Below are 20,937 nucleotides of genomic sequence, written 5' to 3'. Positions count from 1 at the left end.
ACGGGGGGATGGCAGGACGTTTTAAATTTAATTTAGTTTCTTGGTTATTTTCTTTCTCAAATCAACAGTCTATTCAAGGATTGTATATGAAATCTTTGTTGGGAGCTCAGGGTATGCAGCTTGTATTATAATGGTACAAATGGAAATGAACAAACTTAATTTCTTCATAGGACAGAGAATCTCAATGATATAACAGTATCATTGTCTGAGTGTTTTCTAAGGTACATGCTTTCTAAAAACATGGCTGTAGGATCTAACTCACACCCAAATATATGAATTAAACGTTTCTTTTTCATCAAAAAGCAGAAGCTGTCACGTGAACTGGATTTGGATTATCTGAACCACCAGGACAAAATCATTTTCTCTCCAAACCCAGATAGAGTTCTACAGAGCATAAGGTACTGGACTGGACATCCATTTTCCCTTCTGACTCTGCAACAGACTCCCACAGGATTGTCTGCACCTCTCCCTGCATCTTCTCAGGGAACCCCCCTCTTAGAGTTCCCATTTCCTTGCAAAGACTCCTGAGCAAAACTTTTCTTCTTTGTAATATCCTCGAAGTCCAGACCTTTCATATTAGCTGGGAAGTCTAGCAGGTTTGGCTGGTTTCCTACAGAGCTCAGATGTCACGGACCTTCAGATTCCACATGCATAGAGGTGGCGTACACACTCAGAGTGCATTGAACACCCCACAGTATAGGCAAAGTGAATGCTGTTGGATAATGCCACACCCAAAAGCCTGCAACACCAGCTGGGCTTTCACAGGTGGCATGGTTAAAGACAAAGGTTGAAGAAACCTTGGAAAGTGGGGTTTGGAAGAAGAGTGTGGCTGTAGGGGAAATATTGCCTGAGAGTACAAGAAGGGTGTGGAACCAGTATCATGACAATACTGTTGTGCACACACTGTCGTATGCACACCCACACTTATTTGATATTAATATTACATTAGACATCTATGGCGTATTGTGGAGTACAAAAGGTGATAATATCACTCTACCTCTTAAACCAAAAGGAGTTGGATCACTCTTTACTTCATGTCGTTTAGCTTTTTTGTCAGGGCTGGTAGGAGAAGCTGCAGTAGGATGAATAGGCAAAAAACACAGAAGAGAGATATTGAAGAACCGGAAAAAACAGAATAGGTAGATTGCATGCTAAGTACCTTTGAGTTTACACTGGAATATAGTAAATGGTTCCTGATTAATCTAATTTATTTTAGTTGCCATTGATTGATTATTGATTATAACAAAAGGAATTAATTCTTTACATCCATTATGTGCTAAATTGGCAAGACATTTTTACAATTAAGGATACAAATATATGATTTTTTTTCTAAAAACTGTAAATCAACAGAATACAGTTAATCTGCATTTTAGGTGCAAACATGATATGAACATGATCATTTTATTTTGGCAAAACTAATTCTACATCAGTACCTGGTCCTGTCAGAAGGATCATTGGCAATGTCTGGTTTTTAGCAGTAGGAGATGGAGTTTCTGTCAAGGCAAGCATGGAATATTAGTGCTTACCTTATATGTGCTTCAGACATACTATGCTGATACAGTCTCCAGAAAGAACTCAAAGGTAATCAGGGTTTAAAAAGACATGTTAAGAGGGTGCTTGAAAATCATGTGTTCTACTACGTGTTGTCATGTTAGTGCAATGCAGACTATTTAAAGGGAGTCAATCAAAGCAAGAAGGACTTTACAATTCTACAAATGCATTTATTTGGCAGCAGGAAGCAAAAACTGAAGACCTCTTTTGAAAAGAACTGAATTCTTATTTCCTTATATCCTTGAAAATAGCAACACCCTTTGCACAGCCTTGCATTAAGTACAGCAAATTTGATTAATAAGAAGTTAAGAAGAAAACGCTTCTAACAAAACATTGGTTCCCTACTGGTTATAATAACCAGATCAGATTCACTGAAGGTGGAGCATGGTGCTGCTCATTCACTCTGAGGGTAGGCAAAGGAGGTTTCCACTGCTACCCTCCTTCAGTGTTCCCACTGGAGATGAGCAGCTTAAACTCTTTCTGGGGACTCCATGGAGGGAACTGATGTGTACATAAACTGGATTCAGCACTCCCCCCATGTCACTCTGACCACTCCACAGTCCTGGCTAGCACCATGCCCTAAAACACCCCATCACCAAGTGCAATATAGATTATAGGCTCTTGGTACGGTCTACCTCCCACAGTGGACTTTCTACCTCAGGGCCCTTTGGCCAGGGTCTATGATAGCAAAAAACAACTTAAACTTAGGAGAGGAACTAAGCTATATATCCCTATCTGTGTGTATATATTCACACAAAAACACACCCACGATAGACCAACTACAGCCTTGCTTGGAAAACAGGATCTAGCTTGTTAAAAAATTACCTTTCTGACTTTTCAGGTTAGTAAAGCCCTGAAGTGTAAAGCGCTTTTTTGACAGTGCAGAGCATTCTGAGGTAGAACTAATTACTGTATCATCTACAAATGAAGAAAGAGATGGAAAGAAAGAAAGGGGAGAGACACATGAAAAGGTCAAGGCAAAATCATCCAACACTATGCCAGGGAACTAGCATTTTGAGGGAGAAATAAAAGACAGGAAGTTCATGCATTGCAAAAGAATCCAAGCAACAGTTTATCACCACTGTGCAGACCTTTACATTTAAAAGTGGTCTAGCAGCTGAACTCAGTGATGGGAACCAAATCACAGAGGAATAAAGGGCTCTTCATCAGAACACTCTCGGCAGGGTTTTAAGAGAGTTTTGAGGTAGTATCAAGACATTTGTCCTGTAAAAGAGAAATCTGGGAAACAAATCAAATCTGCAGGGTCTATCTACAATGCTGGCCCTGCAACAAAAAAAACCCCAAAAGCATACTCCTAGCTCTCGCTTTACATTGGACACTCTCCATTCCCCTTTGGTAAGGTACTATACGTCCATGGATAATTTAACTGTAACTGAGACTCACCTTTGCCTTTCTCAGGGTACTTTGGTGCTACTGAGGTGACACAACCTTCTGGACTTATGGGATCAGTTTTTCTCTCTTCTAGTTTGACAGTTCTTCCCTGATTCCTTGAAGGACTGTTTATCAGAAGAAAATTAAGACAATAAACCTCCTGTAGTTCTAAGTCTGAACAGGGATGGCAGATATCTGTCCCTTCTGCAGGCCACAAGGCTGCTTTTACTCCTTCCTGCAGACATGCATGCTGAAGACTGTGCATGGACCACAGCTTCCGCTCCCTGGAAAGCTAGGATGGGGACTGTCACCCAATAATTGCAGCCATGTGTGTTACGGTTGCTGCTGTGGCTGAGAAAGGATTCAGGACTCCTCCCCCACATGCCCCTAATCGGTGATCTCTGCCTTAGCAGAGCCCTGAACATCCCGTCTGCTAAGAATGATGGAGAGGAGTCAGCTTGCTAGCTGACTCCACTGGGCAGACAGGCAAGTGATGAAGGAGGAAACACAAATGGAGTTGTGGAGCCAGAAGGGGTTCCCATCTCAATGTTAGATTCCAGAGTGGGGAGGAGAGGGCTGTCTCTAGAACCCTGTATAGCTGGCACATTTTCCTTGTGGGCCAAGGTCCCCATCTTTCTGCCCCCTCTGTTCCACTTGCAGAGGGGATAGGGGTAGGACTCAGAGCGAGCTGAGTCCTGGGGAGTAGGCCGAAGAGAGCCTGTCACTAATTCACAGATATTTTGGTCAGAAGGGACCATTATGATCATCTAGTCTGACCTCCTGCACAACGCAGGCCACAGAATTTCACCCACCACTCCTGTGAAAAACCTCTCACTTATGTCTGAGCTATTGAAGTCCTCAAATCGTGGTTTAAAGATTTTAAGGAGCAGAGAATCCTCCAGCAAGTGACCCGTGCCCCATGCTACAGAGGAAGGCGAAAAACCTCCAGGGCCTCTTCCAATCTGCCCTGGAGGAAAATTCCTTCCCGACCCCAAATATGGCAATCAGCTAAACCCTGAGCATATGGGCAAGATTCACCAGCCAGATACTACAGAAAATTCTTTCCTGTGTAACTCGGATCCCACCCCATCTAATATCGCATCACAGGCCATTGGGCGTATTTACCATGAATATTTAACTACCAAAACCATGTTATTCCATCATACCATCTCCTCCATAAACTTATCGAGTTTAATCTTAAAGCCAGATAGATCTGTTGCCCCCACTGCTTCCCTTGGAAGGCTATTCCAAAACTTCACTCCTCTGATGGTTAGAAACCTTCGTCTAATTTCAAGTCTGAACTTCCTGGTGGCCAGTTTATATCCATTTGTTCTTGTGTCCACGTTGGTACTGAGCTTAAATAATTCCTCTCCCTCTCCAGTATTTATCCCTCTGATATATTTATAGAGAGCAATCATATCTCCCCTCAGCCTTCTTTTAGTTAGGCTAAACAAGCCAAGCTCCTTGAGTCTCCTTTCATAAGACAAGTTTTCCATTCCTCGGATCATACTAGTAGCCCTTCTCTGTACCTGTTCCAGTTTGAATTCATCCTTCTTAAACATGGGAGACCAGAACTGCACACAGTATTCCAGGCGAGGTCTCACCAGTGCCTTGTATAACGGTACTAAAACCTCCTTATCCATACTGGGAATACCTCTCCTGATGCATCCCAAGACTGAGTTATGGTAGAGCCCGTAAACCCTGCACTAAAACCAATTAAATGCCTCGTGAACAATAGCGTGGGTGATGGGTGGGTAGTGCCCCTCCTCTGTGTCAGTGTAATAAAAGTTGTGGCCTGCTGTTTAAAATCCACGTTAGTTGTCATTTCACTGCTGTGTCCAAATCAAAGATGAATAGCACTTTTTTCTTTGTTTCTTGGAGTTTAATATACAAATTTTTACAATAAAATATAATAAATAACGCTATATTCTGGGCGTACGCAACCTGGTCTGCTTTGGCACATATAGGTGTACTAGACTGAGCTATTTTCTAGTTCATGCCACTGCTATTAGCTCTTCATTTAAAACAATATGTAAAAGTTCAAAAGCTATTTAAACCCCATGTCTGTACTTCTACAGTGGTAAAAAAGCAGCAGCACCAAAGAAAAATTAATAAGTAAAATGTATAGTAGGAGGCCAAGTGGACAAAAGAACTACAGATGAACCTCACCGGTAAGCCTAATGTATTTTGTAACTATCTGCTAGGTCTTATGCCACCAAATTGATTCGACGATGTATTTACTTACCTTGTACAAGTTGAGGCAGGTACAGGTAAACTGTGTGTCTGTTCTAGTGTTCTGTGCTGACTAGCTTCTGCAAGGAAGAAAAATACCTATCAAAATAACTTATTTGAACTTGGAGCCTTTGTATTCAGAATTTTCTTACAAACCAGATGTATAGAATGGGGTTTCCAGTACAAAACTGCACTGTGTAGAATGGAGAAGGAAAAAGATAAAGAGAATGTTTTACCTCTGCATGCCTGCAGTTGGCTAGTTAACACTTTTCTAATTTCATTTACCCAGGTAGCTTTAATTTCAGGGTTTGGTGCCTATCACAAAAAAGAAACCAGTGATCAAATATTGAAAGTTAGTTTCACGAAACAGTGCATGCAAAAACACACCTAGGAAGAGCCCTAAAGAAAAGATAAACAGAACTTTCTCTCAGGGCCTTGCGGGAAGGGGAGTTATTTTAAGTTTTTAGCTGGGGGGCGGGGACTGGAGCTTTTGTCACGGTCATAGAAACTTCATTTCTCTAATGAGAAAATTAACAAGACTTTTTTTTTTAATGCTAATTGTTTTTGTGAAATGTTGGGAATCTTATATTTTTCATCATAAAGGCCTGGATTCTGCACACACACACATGCTGACTTTTACATGCCTGAGCAGTGTCACTGAAGTCAATGGGTAGCTCAGGTGTGTAAAGTTAAGCACATTTGTAAGTTCTTGCAGGATCAGGGAATAAATTCACACAGTTTTACTCCACTTTTCGGTCAATGACATCGGAACTGTGTCACAAAACGATTGGGTTGCAAGCTGTAGATTAGTAGGTTATCAAATGAGACAACGCTTATTTTCTCTCTCTCTTTTTTTTTTTTTTTTTTTAAAAGAAGGAGTGCCTCTTCTGTTTAAAGTACATTCTGCATTCACCTCTGTGTGTGGGTTCTAGTCTCCTCTCATTATACCAGTACACAGTAATACAGTAAAAACCCATTACACCTTGTAACATCTTACATATTGTGTCCCAAAAAGCTTTATAGTGTTGAATACTTTTTACCTTCATAATTTATCAGAAGAAGAGAGAAACTAAGAATTATATTTTTCCTCTTTCCTGTTTTTCTGCTGAATGGCTCCTATTACGGTCAGTGGGCCAAACCCTCAGCTGGTGTAAACTATTGTAGCTCCATTGACTTCAACTAAGTAGTGATTTGCACATATTGAGGATCTGGTTTCATGAACCTTACACACATTCACAGACCTTTATGCATGAACATGAAAAATGCTTCACCAGGCACTTTTTTTGTGAATCTGGATTGTATAGTGATGTATATAGGCTCCATTTACTTCTCTTATTGGACGTTGGAAAGCATTACTGGTTCATACCCAAACCAGAAAAGAGTCTCACAGGTTTTAATCCTCTTCAGGCTACACAAGACTTGCTGCAAGTCTCTACTTAGGCTCCTTGTCCAAGTGACATTTCTAAGACTGAAATAATAATTTCTGTGAATAGGAGCAATACTTCCAAACATACAGGAGGTATAGAAAGCACCTCACCATTTATTCTGTGTAAGTGCATGGCTCAGAAATTAAAAATGATTCGTACATAAAACAGAAATAAAAGCCAATGAGTTCATTTAAACTGAAGAGAAGCACCATTACCTGAATGATGTAAACTTCTTCCCTCGCATTATACCAGATTTCAAATTTCTTTGAGTCACCTTTAGCGTTCTCTGTTATTCCAACAGCTGTCATCTGGCAAACACAACAAACTGAAGTTGACATAGAATCATAGAATCATAGAATATAAGGGTTGGAAGGGACCCCAGAAGGTCATCTAGTCCAACCCCCTGCTCAAAGCAGGACCAATTCCCAGTTGAATCATCCCAGCCAGGGCTTTGTCAAGCCTGACCTTAAAATACATGCTTAATATCAATTAAAATAATGGTAACAGAAGCCCATTAGTCATCTCCTTTTATCCCAATACACTGAACCGTTTAAACCTATTCAGCAGAGTAATCTTTTCAGCACTGATCTGAGGTTTTGCACTCAAGACAAAAGAATATATTGATCATGTACAACCCGGGCATTATGCAGCTGAAGCAGGAGAGATTTAGGGCTTTACTCTCAGCTGTCACCGATGTGCCAGGATGAAAGGGGGGTTTCTGTAAATTAATCACGGCAGACCCATAATTTATCTCATATTTAAGGGCCAGATTTGGACACCCTTACATTTTGGATGACCTTATTCCCCCAGCAGTCCCAATTACCAATTTAATATGGGTAAGGGGATCACAATCTGGACTACATTAGGCTAATATGGTTTTGTAATCTCAAAACAGAAGATATTGGAGTTAAAAAAGGGAAGCTATGGAGAGATGGGGATGACAGGAAAGACACGGTAAATAGCATAAAAGGCAGAAATGATAACAATATTGGCCAGACTTGCTTCAAAGTGCAAATTCCATACTGCAAAAAATTGTTAAGGAGTTTAAGATAACAAACTATATTGGGCACATAATGTGTTTACAAATAAAGTTATAGGTATAAAATGTCTTCAGTGGGTGAATGTAATATACTGTATTAAAGCAGCTCAAAGACTAAGGTACTACTTTTGTCTTATTCTTAATATGATTGCTAAATATCTTACGTTTAAGGAATGCTTATAACTGTAGGAAGGTGCTTTTTCATATCCCTCTCCATTTTCTTCTCTCTTTTTACAGAACAACACTGCCTTCTCATGGAGGAACAGGTGCCTTTGCATTGGCTTGAAACGTGCCAAATCCTTCACTTTTGAGTGGCCCTTTTTATGATCAGTCCATACACTGAAGGATCCTTGCATTAAAAGCTTGCCTAGTTCATTCAGGTTTCCCTGAAACAAGAACAGTGAAATTGTTTACATTTTGAAGAGACACTATGAACTTGAAAACACATTTCCATCTGAAAACGTTGTTCTGGCAATACTGTTGTTGTTGCCAGAAACTCCCACGATCAGTAAGGGAGGGTGGACCCAAGAATGTCTGATAGCGTTAGATAGGAGAGCAGAAAATCCCTTGTAATGTGTGTGTGTGTGTGTGTGTGTGTGTGTGTGTGTGTGTGTGTAAAATAAAATATATATATTTGAAAAAAGGTTATCTATCTAAATGTTTTTTTTTAAATAATAAAAATGGTTGACATTGATCCTTTATACATAATTTGTTTGGTTTATTAATCTTGAAAGTGGAAGAATTTACACAAAGTTATGTGATGCAGGGTGGTCCAAATTAGCCTAAAGAGAACAAAAGCAGCATACCAGAGCAGCAATGCTGTTTCTTATTTAGAGTTTAACCATTCTCAGCAAAGAAAGGATGAGGAATCCACCATTACGTGTACATTCATATCAACAAATCACACATAACATTATACATATCCAACAACACATCAAATACCGAAGAGAAATATGATAGAGAATGATGTGAGATTAGCCAAAGACAAAAAAAGTCTTATCTGAACCTTTTTATTTTGATGGTTCAGACAAAATGGAACTTGGGGGTGAAATCCTGACCCTATTGAAATCAATGGGAACCCTCCAGAATCATAGATTCTAAGGCAAGAAGGAACCATTGTGATCATCTAGTCTGACCTCTTGTATAATGCAGGCCACAGAACTTCCCCCAAATAATTCCTAGAGCAAATCTTTTAGAAAAACATCCAATCTTGATTTAAAACTTGTCCGTGATGGAGAACCCACCATGACACTTGGTAAATTGTTCCAATGTTTCAGTATCCTCACTGTTAAAAATTTACACCTATTTTCCAGTCTTAATTTGCCTAGCTTCAAATACCAGCTGTTGGATTGTATTATACCTCTCTCTGCTAGACTGAAGAGCCAATTATTAAATATATGTTCCCCAAATAGGTACTTATGGACTGTAACCAGTTCACTCTTTAACCTTCTCTTTATTAAAACAAATAGATTGAGCTCTTTGAGTCTATTACTATAAGGCATGTCTTCTAATCCTTTAATCATTCTCATGGCTCTTCTCTGAACCATCTCCAATTTATCAACATCCTCCTTGAATAGTGGACACCAGAACTGGACACAGTATTTCAGAGTGGTCACACCAGTGCCAAGTACAGAGGTGAAATAATCTCTCTACTCCTACTCAAGATTCCCCTGTTTATGCAGCCTAGGATCGCATTAGCTGTTTTGGCCACAGAGTCACCTGGGGAGCTCATGTTCATGATTATCCACCATGACCCCCAAATCTTTTCCCGAGTCACTGCTTTCCAAGATACAGGATGCTGTCATTACTGGGGTTGGTTTTACAACACAACTTCCCCATCAGTTCATCTCTAGAGGAAATTTCCCTCCAAGGATGAAGTATTACACATGGGTTAACAATGTCTTCTTCTGAATGTCCACTCTTCTGAAACATGTGGCACTGTCTAGTGTCAGGCAGTGTGCAACACTAGAAATGGACAACTGACATGACAATTCTTATTCTCTTCTTTCTGAGGTACACTGCTGAATAAAACAGACTTTATACCTCACTTTGTATGTATTTGAAGAGGAAAATTTAAAGAGGAAAATTGGGATCTGCAAAGTGGGATTTGGACTTGTAATAAAACATGTTAAAAGTATGTATTAATAATGAGATTGGTGAGAAATATGTAAGAAATTCATTTTCCCATTATTTTTGACAACACAGTTCAGATATTAGTTAAAAGGAAACAGTTGCACAATCCTATTTGCATTATTATACACACACCTCATTTCTTTTTGTATCTGTATAAAAATAATTAAAAAATGCTGTCACTTACATCATAGCCGGTAATGGCAATCTGGTGCATGGAATCATTGACTGCTTTGAGAATACCGAGTATAGAAGTTAATGCCTCCTGCAGATCTTCAGCTCCTTCACAGTTTTTACTGTATTTCAGCATTTCCTGTGGAAAAAACAATGACGTGATGCTCATTCAGTTTTGTAAATAGATAACTATTAATACTCAAAATGAGTGTACTTTCAACACTGAATTTCAGACAAATTTTCAAAATTATCTGATTAAATTTTGTGTAAAAAAACCAAAAACCAAAAATCTGGTCCTTTGTGACATTTTCAACCAAAAATTCCCACTTGCCACATTTGAAAAAAGCCCGAGGAGAAGAAGGTGGGAATCTCTAAAAAACCAGTGGATTAAATATAAGTCTGGGAGTCAGAAGGTTCTAAATTCTACTTCTCACCTCTACCACTAACAGGACTTAACAATTCACACATAGAGCACTTTACAAACATTAGTAAATTATAAATTGGGTAAATATCTGTAAATAAGGCTTATGCAGCCCAATCTTGCAAACAGTTACTATTAAAATGGTGGAAAAATTGGTATAAATTTTTGTGGAAAATCTATCTGTTGTTACCTAGCTCTAAAACTGAAGTATAGGTCATGCTCATTTTAAGCTGCTGTTATTATTTATATTGCGGCCTGGAGTCCTGGTCACTGATTGAAGCCCCATTGTGCTAGGCACTGCCCAAAAACATAACAAAGAGGCAGTCCTTCACCAAAGACTTTTCAATCGAAGTGAAGATGCTCTTTTCAGTTCTATGGCACCAGTCCTGCAGTTTGATCCACGTAGCCAATGTGGAGCTCCACTAACTTCAGGTGGAGATCACAAAGGAATTAGGGTTCACTCAGGCAGGTCAAATTGCAGGAACTAAGAATATTTTAAGAGGGACTTCTGAAATCATTCGATTATTCCACTCTTCATATTTAAACATAGTCAGCAAAATTCATCCATGTTATAGCTCGATAAACTTCAATGGATTTGTGACCAGGGCAAATTTGATCCAATGTTATTTTAAAATAAATTAGTGTACTATAATTTTAAAAGCTAATTTTGGAATCTTAACTTGCTTGTGTGCGAAGTATTTGTTAAAACAAGTAATCTACATGATGGAAAAGGTTATGTTTTGAATGTCCATTAAATAATTTATGATGGAAAAATCAGACATGTCTTAAATGTTTGGAAATTTGGTGTAGCATTTTCAAAAATTTCAGGCTTCTAATATAAAACCATAAAATTCAACATTATCATGTATTTTCTAAAAACATACAGTGGGTGTCAATTAAAAAGTATTTGATACCTGAAATGTATCCCTCTGCATTATCTTGCAGAGTTTCCATTTAACTACAGAGGCATTTTTCTGAGTACATTTTGGAGGCCATGGTGCAAATTCCTCCAATGGTCACAAGTTTTAAGCAAATGGGAAGTATTCCTTACAAGTTTATTTGTCCTAGTCCTCCTCCTGTCTACCCAGAGGGAGAATAAAGGCAAAAACAACTGTTAAGCGAAGCCTATAGACAGAAACACTAGTTTGCCCACTTCCTGCTTTTAGAATCAGAAAAACGAGAGAAGGGAACAAGAAGATGGCAGACTGGGATCTATCCATCAGCCTTCATGACTTGAAAGTACAAGTATGTTCTTATTTCTAATGTCTTTTAGGCTTTTCTCTGGGTAGGATGAGACAAGTAGTGACACACAATTACAAAATAATGTAATTTTTAAAAATGTGAAACTTTCAAAAGCATAAGCATGAATACCACTCTGTATCCCCTACCTTCAGCAGTAACTGATATTTGGTTATTCTCTGAACAGGTTTCAGTAAGTAGGAATCCAAACTCAGCTTGTGATCAAGTTTCCTCTGACATTCCTAAAATGAATTTAGCACTTCATTAATAAAGTCTTTCTTCTTTCAGCCTTAGAAACATTGAGAAAATATATCAATTTACAAATACAAATATTTTGAAGAGACAAATAAGTATACCTGAAAAAATGCAGAGTCTGAAAACTGCCTCCATAAGCTTTCAGACCGGGGCTTATTTTGACAGTATTTTTCATAAATCTGGAAATCTTCCATCTGAATTTGGGGGAAAAGGTTGTTGTGAATTCGAGTACTGAACTTTTACTTAAAATTCTTAGGAATGCCTGCTTATGAGACTAAGAAAAACCAGGACAAACAACAGTATAATTCCCTAGAACCTTATTGGCAAAAAATATTGTTAAAATATTCACTATCATTTTAAAGGATATTAATTTGCACATTGTATTGCAGAATTTCAAGAGAACATTTTCTTGTTAATTCTTGCTTCAGTTTAACATTAAATGTCTGTTAAATATGTACAAGCCATATATATAAATCCCTTATTTAAACTAATATCTGAAAAAGAAATAAGTCTATATAGCATTATAATAGTAACCGTAACTCTAAGCGAACAGTAATAAAATAAAGAGAGGTGCTCTTTAGTGGTAGGTTGCTATGTCACCAGCTGCATCCAGGTGGTAAATGTTGCTGATGGCTAATCCATAACAAACCTTTGCTATCTATTCAGAAATGATAAGTGCTACTACCATCAATAGAATCATGTGGTATACTCTTGTGGAGTGGGGCAAAGTCTCTGTAGCACATAATTTATTCAAATACTTTTGCAGTTTTTCTGTTTGTGAGCTATCTGTGTACAGATTTGAATTTGATGAATTTGTTCATTATTGCAAAGTGTTCAAACACTTTGCACTAACATATCACCCATCTGGTTGTGCATTATTCAATGTCTTCAAGGGTTTTACTTTTTGTTATCATGTAAGCCATGTGGTATTATTTCTGCTCCCTGACTGTATGACTCAAACTTTTTAAAGTAGAGAAACATTTGTGCTATATTCACATAGGTATTTATAAACCTATCATCTTCTGGATCAAATTTGCCCCTGTACAGAGGGCCAAGACAAAGCTTATGCAATACATAAGTTCTTCTTCAGCCCTCTACATAGGAGTTTAAATGGGGCTTACATGTTACATAGGCTTTATTCTGGCCCTCTGCAGAGTAGTGAGTTTCATTTTCTGACCAAAAGTGCTACAGATTGTGAATATTAGGAAAGCAAATGCAAGTTTTTATTTTAATGAATATTTGCGATTAGGGTTTTTTTATAGTAGTAGTATTTACCCAGCTCTACTCTATTTTCTGCTTCTTTTCTATTTCCTCTGTGAAGATAGCTCAATTTCCTTGCTGAGTTCATCCCAAGCCCAGTTTCTTTGTGGCAAGCATCTTGAATATCATGTTTGAGTTTAACTTTGGGAAGAAGCTAGTTTTTAAATCAAGCAAACCTATTCATTTTTTTTTAAAGCAACACTTATGGAGTCTAGCCCACGATTTTAGGAGCCAACGCTGGTGTTAAACAACTGCTTCAAGTCACATTTATAACTATAATAGCGTTGAAAATATTCATCCACATGGTTCACTCCGTTAGCTAACATTTGAATGCTTTAAAGGGTATGTTGGCTCATTCAGCGGAACAGTTAATGGGTCATTCAATTCTAACCTCTGAGTTGAAGAATTTGCATCGATTTTAAAAATGGATATTTGTCCTTATTTACAAAGAAAAACAGTATTGTAAAAAACCCTCACAAATGCATTATAAAGTATTAATGGCTGCAGCAAACAATGGTCCAATTTTAGTCTTGGCATGAACAGGTACACTCAGTAAATTACAATGGCATTGCACCTATTTTTATGTCCCCCTTTAGAGGGGAATGCTCATGAAATACCGCAATGGGCCTCTAGCGGACTGACTCATTGACTACTGCATCTGAAGCCCATTTATGTTCTCTTTACTATGAAGGGTTTCCTTGAGTGGTGCCCTTATAGGTGAACCAAGAACGCTGAACAGAAAATGGAGAAGGCTGCAGCCAGACCTCAGAGGGTTACATTTACAAGGCCTGAATTTGGCCCTATGACTTCCCTCCGAGGGAGTATCATCACAGTCTCAGTTCCAGAATGATAAATGGCATTAAAAGACCACAAGGAATTCCTTTTCATTTCATCCAAACTTCTGTTATTGATTCCAACGGTGAAAGCTAAATTAGTCACCTTTACATTTTCCTATTCCTTTAGATAATGCGCTAGGTAACTAAACATCACCTCCACCTGTGCGGTAATCTGTAGTAAGTAGAGGGAAGTTTAGGTTAGGGTGCAACTACTGGCGTGACTGTGTTGATTTATCAGAGGGAAAAATCAGTAAGGGTAGCAGATACATTGTTCCTGTGACCATCTAGGTACACCATGCTTGTGTGACGTGACCCTTAAAGGAGTGAGGTTTCTTCCTAGGAATTTCCAAAACTTTAGTGGAGATGAGTATCAAGAGATTTATATCTATTTCAGTACTTTTAATGCACGCTTCACTGTTGTATCTAGATGCCATAAAGGAATGCTTCAAGTACAATAATATGGGGTTCATTTGTATTTAATCTCAAACTAATTAGTTTAAGTACAAAGTATTAATTTAGTGCAATGACTGAAGGTTACAATGTATTATGTTGAGATGTGTTCCTTAGGAAACTGAAAAAAGTTAATTTTTCTACACAGAAGAGACCTGATCTAACAAGTCAGTCATTTTTACTGACTTGATCCTGAACTCATCTTCAATGTGTTTTTTTTAACCATGAGCTTAATAAAACTCTACTTTACTTTTCACCATACCTGTGGTTCATTGGGAGCTGATGGAAAAAAAAGGGAACTGATTCAAGAGTAAACAATTCCTCCTACCCACCCCCCTACCCCCAGCTGAAAATAAAATAAATCAAATTAATGTCTACCCTTTTGGTTCCTCTGCTACTCACTCAAATTAAAATGAAAAGGATTTAATAACAATGGCCATGTGAAAATCTCCCACATCTTTTGTAGTAATACATTGGTCTATAACTAGTATGTTGGGCTTCTAATTCAAGCAGTCATCAGCACTGGGTGAGACACAAGAACATGCAGTAAAATACACTGTATATAAGATACATACCCTTTCCAGAAAACACCTTCCCACCAGCTCTGGGTATTCTATGTAATTTTCTAGTTCTTTCAAGAATATTCTACAAAGAAGATAACTTTGTTAGGTCATATGACAAAATATCCTAAATAAAAAACAGTTGTAATAACTTAGACTTCCTTAGACTTTTTCCATAGAATTCATTTTCTAAACTTTAGGAAACATCAGAGCTGTAACATTGTACAGGTTTAACCTCTCTATTCCAGCACTCCCTGGTCTGGCAACATCCGGGTCCAGCATAGGTGCCAACTCCGTGGGAGCTCTGGGGCTGGAGCACCCCCCAGGGAAAAATTAGTGTGTGTGGAGCATCCACTGGCGAAAAGCACCCCCTCTGTTTCCCTCCCCCCGTGCCGCGCTTTCCATCTCCTCTTCCTCCCTCCCAGCACTTCCGGAGCACTGCGAACAGCTGATTCACAGCGTTCAAGCTCCAGGAGGGAGGGGGAGAACCTGGGGCCAGTGGCTGGGACAGCCATTTGAGCCCCCAGGCAGGGGGCTGGCATCCAGGACCCTAGGTGGCAGCGGGGCCATCAGGCGGGGGGCCATGCTGGGCACAAAGCCTGGGGGTGCTGCAGCACCCCCACAGCCCTACTTCTCCCACCTATAGAGACCTGCTGGCACTCTGCCTTGACCTCCCGTGGTTCAGCAAATTCTCTGGTTCAGTACCAGTCAGGTGCCAGGGTGCCAAACTAGAGAGGTTCAACCTGTACTAAAAAACTAAACACACCCACCCAAATCATTATTTGAAAGGGACACCAATTAAAAAATTACATTTCTGAATCTTTTGTTTAACCTCTTCTTGTTAGAAATGGTGCAGAAGATTACTGTAACTGAACAGGATTGGAGAAAAATGTTTTCCTGTTTGTTTACTTCGTGCATCTGGAAGCATTTTGTGCTATTTCCTCTAGATAGTTTCACGTTTTGTTTGTGTGGGCTTTTCACCCAAAAAGAGTGAGAAAAACATTTAAAGAAATAGAAAAATGTGACTGTAAAACCACATACACTGGCCCACGGGCAAGTACAGTATGTGAAACTACTTTTAACTTAAAAAAAATCTAACTGCATCACACGTTGGCAATTTTCCCTTAAAAATCGTTCCCCAAATCCTACATGATGGTATAAGGAATGTAACAATTGTCTTTTATACTTAACTTTTTGAAATTATACTTTTATCTTTCCTATCCATTCCAATTCTGCCCAAGGGGAGGAAGATCTGCTAAACAGTAACCATTAATTCAAACTCCTGTGAAAGGTCAACTTACATAACAGTTTGTAAATTCAGCAGCCATCACCATACAGAAGAGTATCAAGGGTGGGACAAAATGGTTAGTGGCTGACGCAAGAAGTTAATACTTAGTGGCAGGAAACTCCCCGCCCCATATTCAGGGATCGGTCATGTTATTATGGAGTGACGACAGTAACTTTGTAATGGTTGTAAGACAGTTTCTATAATACTGTATTTGAAACTTTTCAGGAGTAGCAGCCGTGTTAGTCTGTATTCACAAAAAGAAAAGGAGTACTTGTGGCACCTTAGAGACTAACCAATTTATTTGAGCATAAGCTTTCGTGAGCTACAGCTCACTTCATCGGCTGTAGCTCACGAAAGCTTATGATCAAATAAACTGGTTAGTCTTTAAGGTGCCACAAGTACTCCTTTTCTTTTTGTATTTGAAACTGTTTAACTTCCTCCATTAATTGGGTGAGTGAAAGGACAGACTGCACACAGAAAAATATTGGTTGTTTTATGCTTTTTGCAGATATTAGATAGCTTCACACAACTCTATGCAAGTTTCCTTGTCTCCCTTAGGTACTTTGCCTTCTTTCTCCTATGCAATATGGATTTAAATCCATCAGATACTGAGGAAGGATCATCAGGGTCCTTTAATAGGATTAAAAAAAACTACAAGACCCCTCCCTCCCCCAAGCAGTACTATGTAAAATGGTATAACATACAACTGAAAACATTCATTCTCTTACCCTTTACCCATCCACTCAAGGCTTTTTTGATTGAACACAAACACTAACCTGTTATGAAAATGATAAATTTCTTCCATATTCCCAAACAAAATATCCTTCTTATTTAGGAGCCCTGGTGAAACGAGATGCATCATTAAAGGGTTCTCCATCTCTGCCGCATAACCCTGTGACATGGAGAGAGGCAGATTAATTAGTTCCAACACCTGTCTCCCTTCCACAAATAAGTATACTAGCAGCTGATAAACAGCACAGAAGATTTCTGCTTCAAGTATGCAATGTTAACACTTGCAACATTGCTCTTCTCTTGCTGCCATCAAAATGAATGCTCAGAAGGATTGAACACATACATTCATAAATCTCTAAAGAGTTAATTTGAAGAATTACTGAATGTTCTTGTTAAATAAGAATGCAGTGAAGTTTACACAATCACCGCATTCAAGGCAAAGCTAGCATATTTCCACATCATTTATTCCTATGTAATTTGCAAGAGTTTTTGGTAAGTCTTTATACATTTCAACTGATAGTTTCAAAGCGAGCGATAGTGTCTATGCAATCTTAAACACCGATATTTCAGATTACTGTTCTTACTCATCCACATTTATAATGCTACCGCAGGTAACAAAAATCATTGCAGATCCTATCTGTTAGCATTTTAACCCATCAAGAAATGCATGCAAAGTTGTTTTAAGTCTGACTTTCAAATGTAGACATTATCCACTGGGCCTGATGAGCCAGATTCTCTGGTCTGATCACCTAGCATAGGTCAGGAGGGGAGAATGCAAACATGGCTTTAGACCATCACTGCTATTCCTTAAGCCCTGGGGATACTGGGGCAGTCTGCCCAAAAGTGATTTCCAGATAGATAATACATAGGGCAAACAATTTTTTTTTGTATTGTACATTTGCTAGAATTTATTAATTTAAGGATAAACTACTGCAGGTGTCAGCTCCTCAGATGAGTAGCTCCACCAGCAGATATATGGATAAATAGACTTACCTCAAGAACACACAGAAGTTCTTCCACATATGCTCGTTCAGTTTCAATAAGTTCATTAATTACATGGCTGTTAACAGAGAGATAATTAAGAAAGGCCTGTTAATTTCCCAGACTAATGAATCTCCATTTAAAATTTATTAGCCTATTTTACATACACAAAAATAATTAATGCTGAATATAAATATAATACGTATATTTGCATACCCATATTTTATGTCAAACTGTCTTTCCTAAAAATAGAGGGGTGGTGGATGCCATTTAAATCAGAAGATTATATACTGATGCAGCAGATTGTGACATCAAATGCTCTAAGCCTGGGTTCTACTTCATTTGCAAGTGCTGCAGGAGCTGGAGGTTAGAGCTGCAATATGTTACTGAAGATAGATTTTTACATTTTAAATTCAGTTGGTCATTTGATATTTGAGCCATTTTATGCATCAGTATTTATGGCATATGTCAAGGTTCCTTCCCCACTCTGAACTCTAGGGTACAGATGTGGGGACCCGCATGAAAGACCCCCTAAGCTTATTCTTATCAGCTTAGGTTAAAAACTTCCCCAAGGTACAAACTTTGCCTTGTCCTTGAACAGTATGCTGCCACCACCAAGTGTTTAAATAAAGAACAGGGAAAGAGATCACTTGGAGATGTCTTCCCCCAGAATATCCCCGCAAGCCCTACACCCCCTTTCCTGGGGAAGGCTTGATAAGAATCCTCACCAATTGGTACAGGTCAACACAGACCCAAACCCTTGGATTTTAAGAACAATGAAAAATCAATCAGGTTCTTAAAAGAAGAATTTTAATTAAAGAAAAGGTAAAAGAATCACCTCTGTAAAATCAGGATGGTAAATACCTTACAGGGTAATCAGATTCAAAACATAGAGAATCCCTCTAGGCAAAACCTTAAGTTACAAAAAGACACAAAAACGGGAATATACATTCCCTCCAGCACAGCTTATTTTACCAGCCATTAAACAAAAGAAAATCTAACGCATTTTCTAGCTAGATTACTTACTAACTTAACAGGAGTTGGAAGGCTTGCATTTCTGATCTGTTCCCAGCAAAAGCATCACACAGACAGACAGACCCTTTGTTCCCCCCCTCCAGATTTGAAAGTATCCTGTCCCCTCATTGGTCATTTTGGGTCAGGTGCCAGTGAGGTTACCTAAGCTTCTTAAGCCTTTACAGGTGAAAGGGTTTTGCCTCTGGCCAGGAGGGATTTTATAGCACTGTATACAGAAAGGTGGTTACCGTTCTCTTTATATTTATGACAGCATATAATGAAGAAATGTCCTGCCATATGTCTGTCACACTTGTTTTCCACAGTTAACATGGATTTTTTTCCTCACTACGCTTTTGGGTGGGGGAAGTTTCACATGCTCATGAACACATGAAAGTAACAGTGATGGTTACAGTCAGCAATAGTGAAGGGTTTTTCAGATAGGTGAGCCAATATACTTCAGTCTGCAAACCCTGCTATGCCAATCCCAGATCTGTACTGGACCAAGATTACTAATTTTGGAATTCATATGGTGGTTCTGTGATGTGGACAAAGGAATACTAGGGACTTCCTTGAGACTTTCCTAACAGAGTTTAAGGCCAGAAGGGACTAACAGATCGTATAGTCCGACCTTCTGTATATCACGGGCCACTAACATCACACCCAACAACCAAAACTAGAACAAAGCACCACAGCCCGTAGGAGACCAAACCATTAGGTCCTACAGGCAGAAAATGTGAAGAAATTATTTCGTGATCCCACATATGTGCTCAGCATGTGAGCAAGGACTAGCTCGTAAGCCCCTGAGAGAATTCTCAGTACCACCTCAAAGCACCGGCCCACCCAATCCAGTGTCCCATCTCCAGCAGTGGCCACCTCTAATGCTTCAGAGGAAGGAGAAAAAACCCCAACCAGGATACACTGGGGCAAGGGGAACCTTTCCTGACCCCTGCAGGAGACTAGCTGAAATCTTGAAGAATTAGATTTTAGCAACAAACAACATGAATTGGAAGTGACCCCCAGGTCTGCTGAACCCTGACCTCTAGTGCCACTAGCAACCCCATCACACAGTCCCACTCATAAATTTGTCAATCTCACTCCTAAAACTGATTAAGTTGTTTGCTGCCCACAACTCCTATCAGGAGGCTGTTCAGAAACACTCCTCATGCTTAGAAACCTTCTTCTAATTTCCAGCCTAAATGTATTGATGGCCAGTTTATATGCATTTTCCCTTTTGCCAACATTGTCCTTCAGCTTAAACACAGATCAACCAACCACACAAATTTCAGGTAAAATGATCTAAACAATTTTGAAGTATGGTGACCAAAACCTTTGGTAGTTTATTTAAGGCCGGATAACTATTCAAACCTCTAATACCTATCTGAACTGAATCCTTAAAATCCCCTTTCACTAATGCATTTATCATGGAAAGTTGGCCTGGAGGATGTGAAATTAGGTACATGGTCCAAACAGAATACAATCTGTAGACTAAAAATGGGAAAATATCGCTCAATGTATACCACAGAGCACAAGTGATTCACTTCCACTAGTTTAGAGTAGCTTCCATGATAAGTACACCTCAAAGTTTGGAGGCTTGATTCAGAGAAACATATGAAAGCTCAGACCCTTCTCTGAACTGTAACCAAATGTAAAACTAAACAGTTTTCTTAAGATTCACTTTTCAAAAGCTACAGCTTCGTCTTAATATCTGCGGATTTAATCTGGTCACAAACAAGGGGATACTTAGAAAATCCCAGCAAGTTGCAGTCTTGTGCCAGTGGAGAAGACGACGACTACAATGGTGGGATCATGCTCCATGTGCAGTAGAAGGTATGCTTTTACAGAAGGTTTATACAGCTGGTTGAAGGAAGCAGAGGACAAAACCAACCACGAATGAGGCTAGAAGATGCAATTTTGAGGAGTTTAAGAAACCTAAATCCCCCCATATCACTCTTACTG

At 39.0% G+C, this 20,937-nt stretch overlaps 1 protein-coding gene across 17 annotated transcripts in view; it reads right to left on the bottom strand.

Moving 5' to 3' along the window:
* MCF2L (MCF.2 cell line derived transforming sequence like) overlaps positions 1 to 20,937 on the bottom strand; it is a 262,290-nt gene that overhangs the window by 5,980 nt on the left and 235,373 nt on the right. For 14 of the 17 annotated variants that reach the window (XM_048855499.2, XM_048855506.2, XM_048855605.2 and 11 more), the window contains 14 exons: positions 17,980 to 18,046; positions 17,031 to 17,146; positions 14,982 to 15,051; positions 11,962 to 12,054; positions 11,755 to 11,847; positions 9,959 to 10,084; positions 7,806 to 8,027; positions 6,818 to 6,910; positions 5,412 to 5,490; positions 5,189 to 5,255; positions 2,956 to 3,068; positions 2,377 to 2,469; positions 1,434 to 1,493; positions 998 to 1,072 (listed from right to left, as the gene is read on the bottom strand). In XM_048855499.2, coding sequence (XP_048711456.2) covers positions 998 to 1,072; positions 1,434 to 1,493; positions 2,377 to 2,469; positions 2,956 to 3,068; positions 5,189 to 5,255; positions 5,412 to 5,490; positions 6,818 to 6,910; positions 7,806 to 8,027; positions 9,959 to 10,084; positions 11,755 to 11,847; positions 11,962 to 12,054; positions 14,982 to 15,051; positions 17,031 to 17,146; positions 17,980 to 18,046 — 1,367 coding nt within the window. The remainder of the gene's footprint in view (positions 1 to 997; positions 1,073 to 1,433; positions 1,494 to 2,376; positions 2,470 to 2,955; positions 3,069 to 5,188; positions 5,256 to 5,411; positions 5,491 to 6,817; positions 6,911 to 7,805; positions 8,028 to 9,958; positions 10,085 to 11,754; positions 11,848 to 11,961; positions 12,055 to 14,981; positions 15,052 to 17,030; positions 17,147 to 17,979; positions 18,047 to 20,937) is intronic. The other 3 variants (XM_048855525.2, XM_048855554.2, XM_048855596.2) reach the window with 3 other exon arrangements.

Source organism: Caretta caretta, chromosome 1 (assembly GCF_965140235.1).
Source record: "Caretta caretta isolate rCarCar2 chromosome 1, rCarCar1.hap1, whole genome shotgun sequence".
Classification (NCBI taxonomy): Eukaryota; Metazoa; Chordata; order Testudines; family Cheloniidae; genus Caretta; species Caretta caretta.
This window is presented reverse-complemented; position numbering and strand designations above follow the sequence as displayed.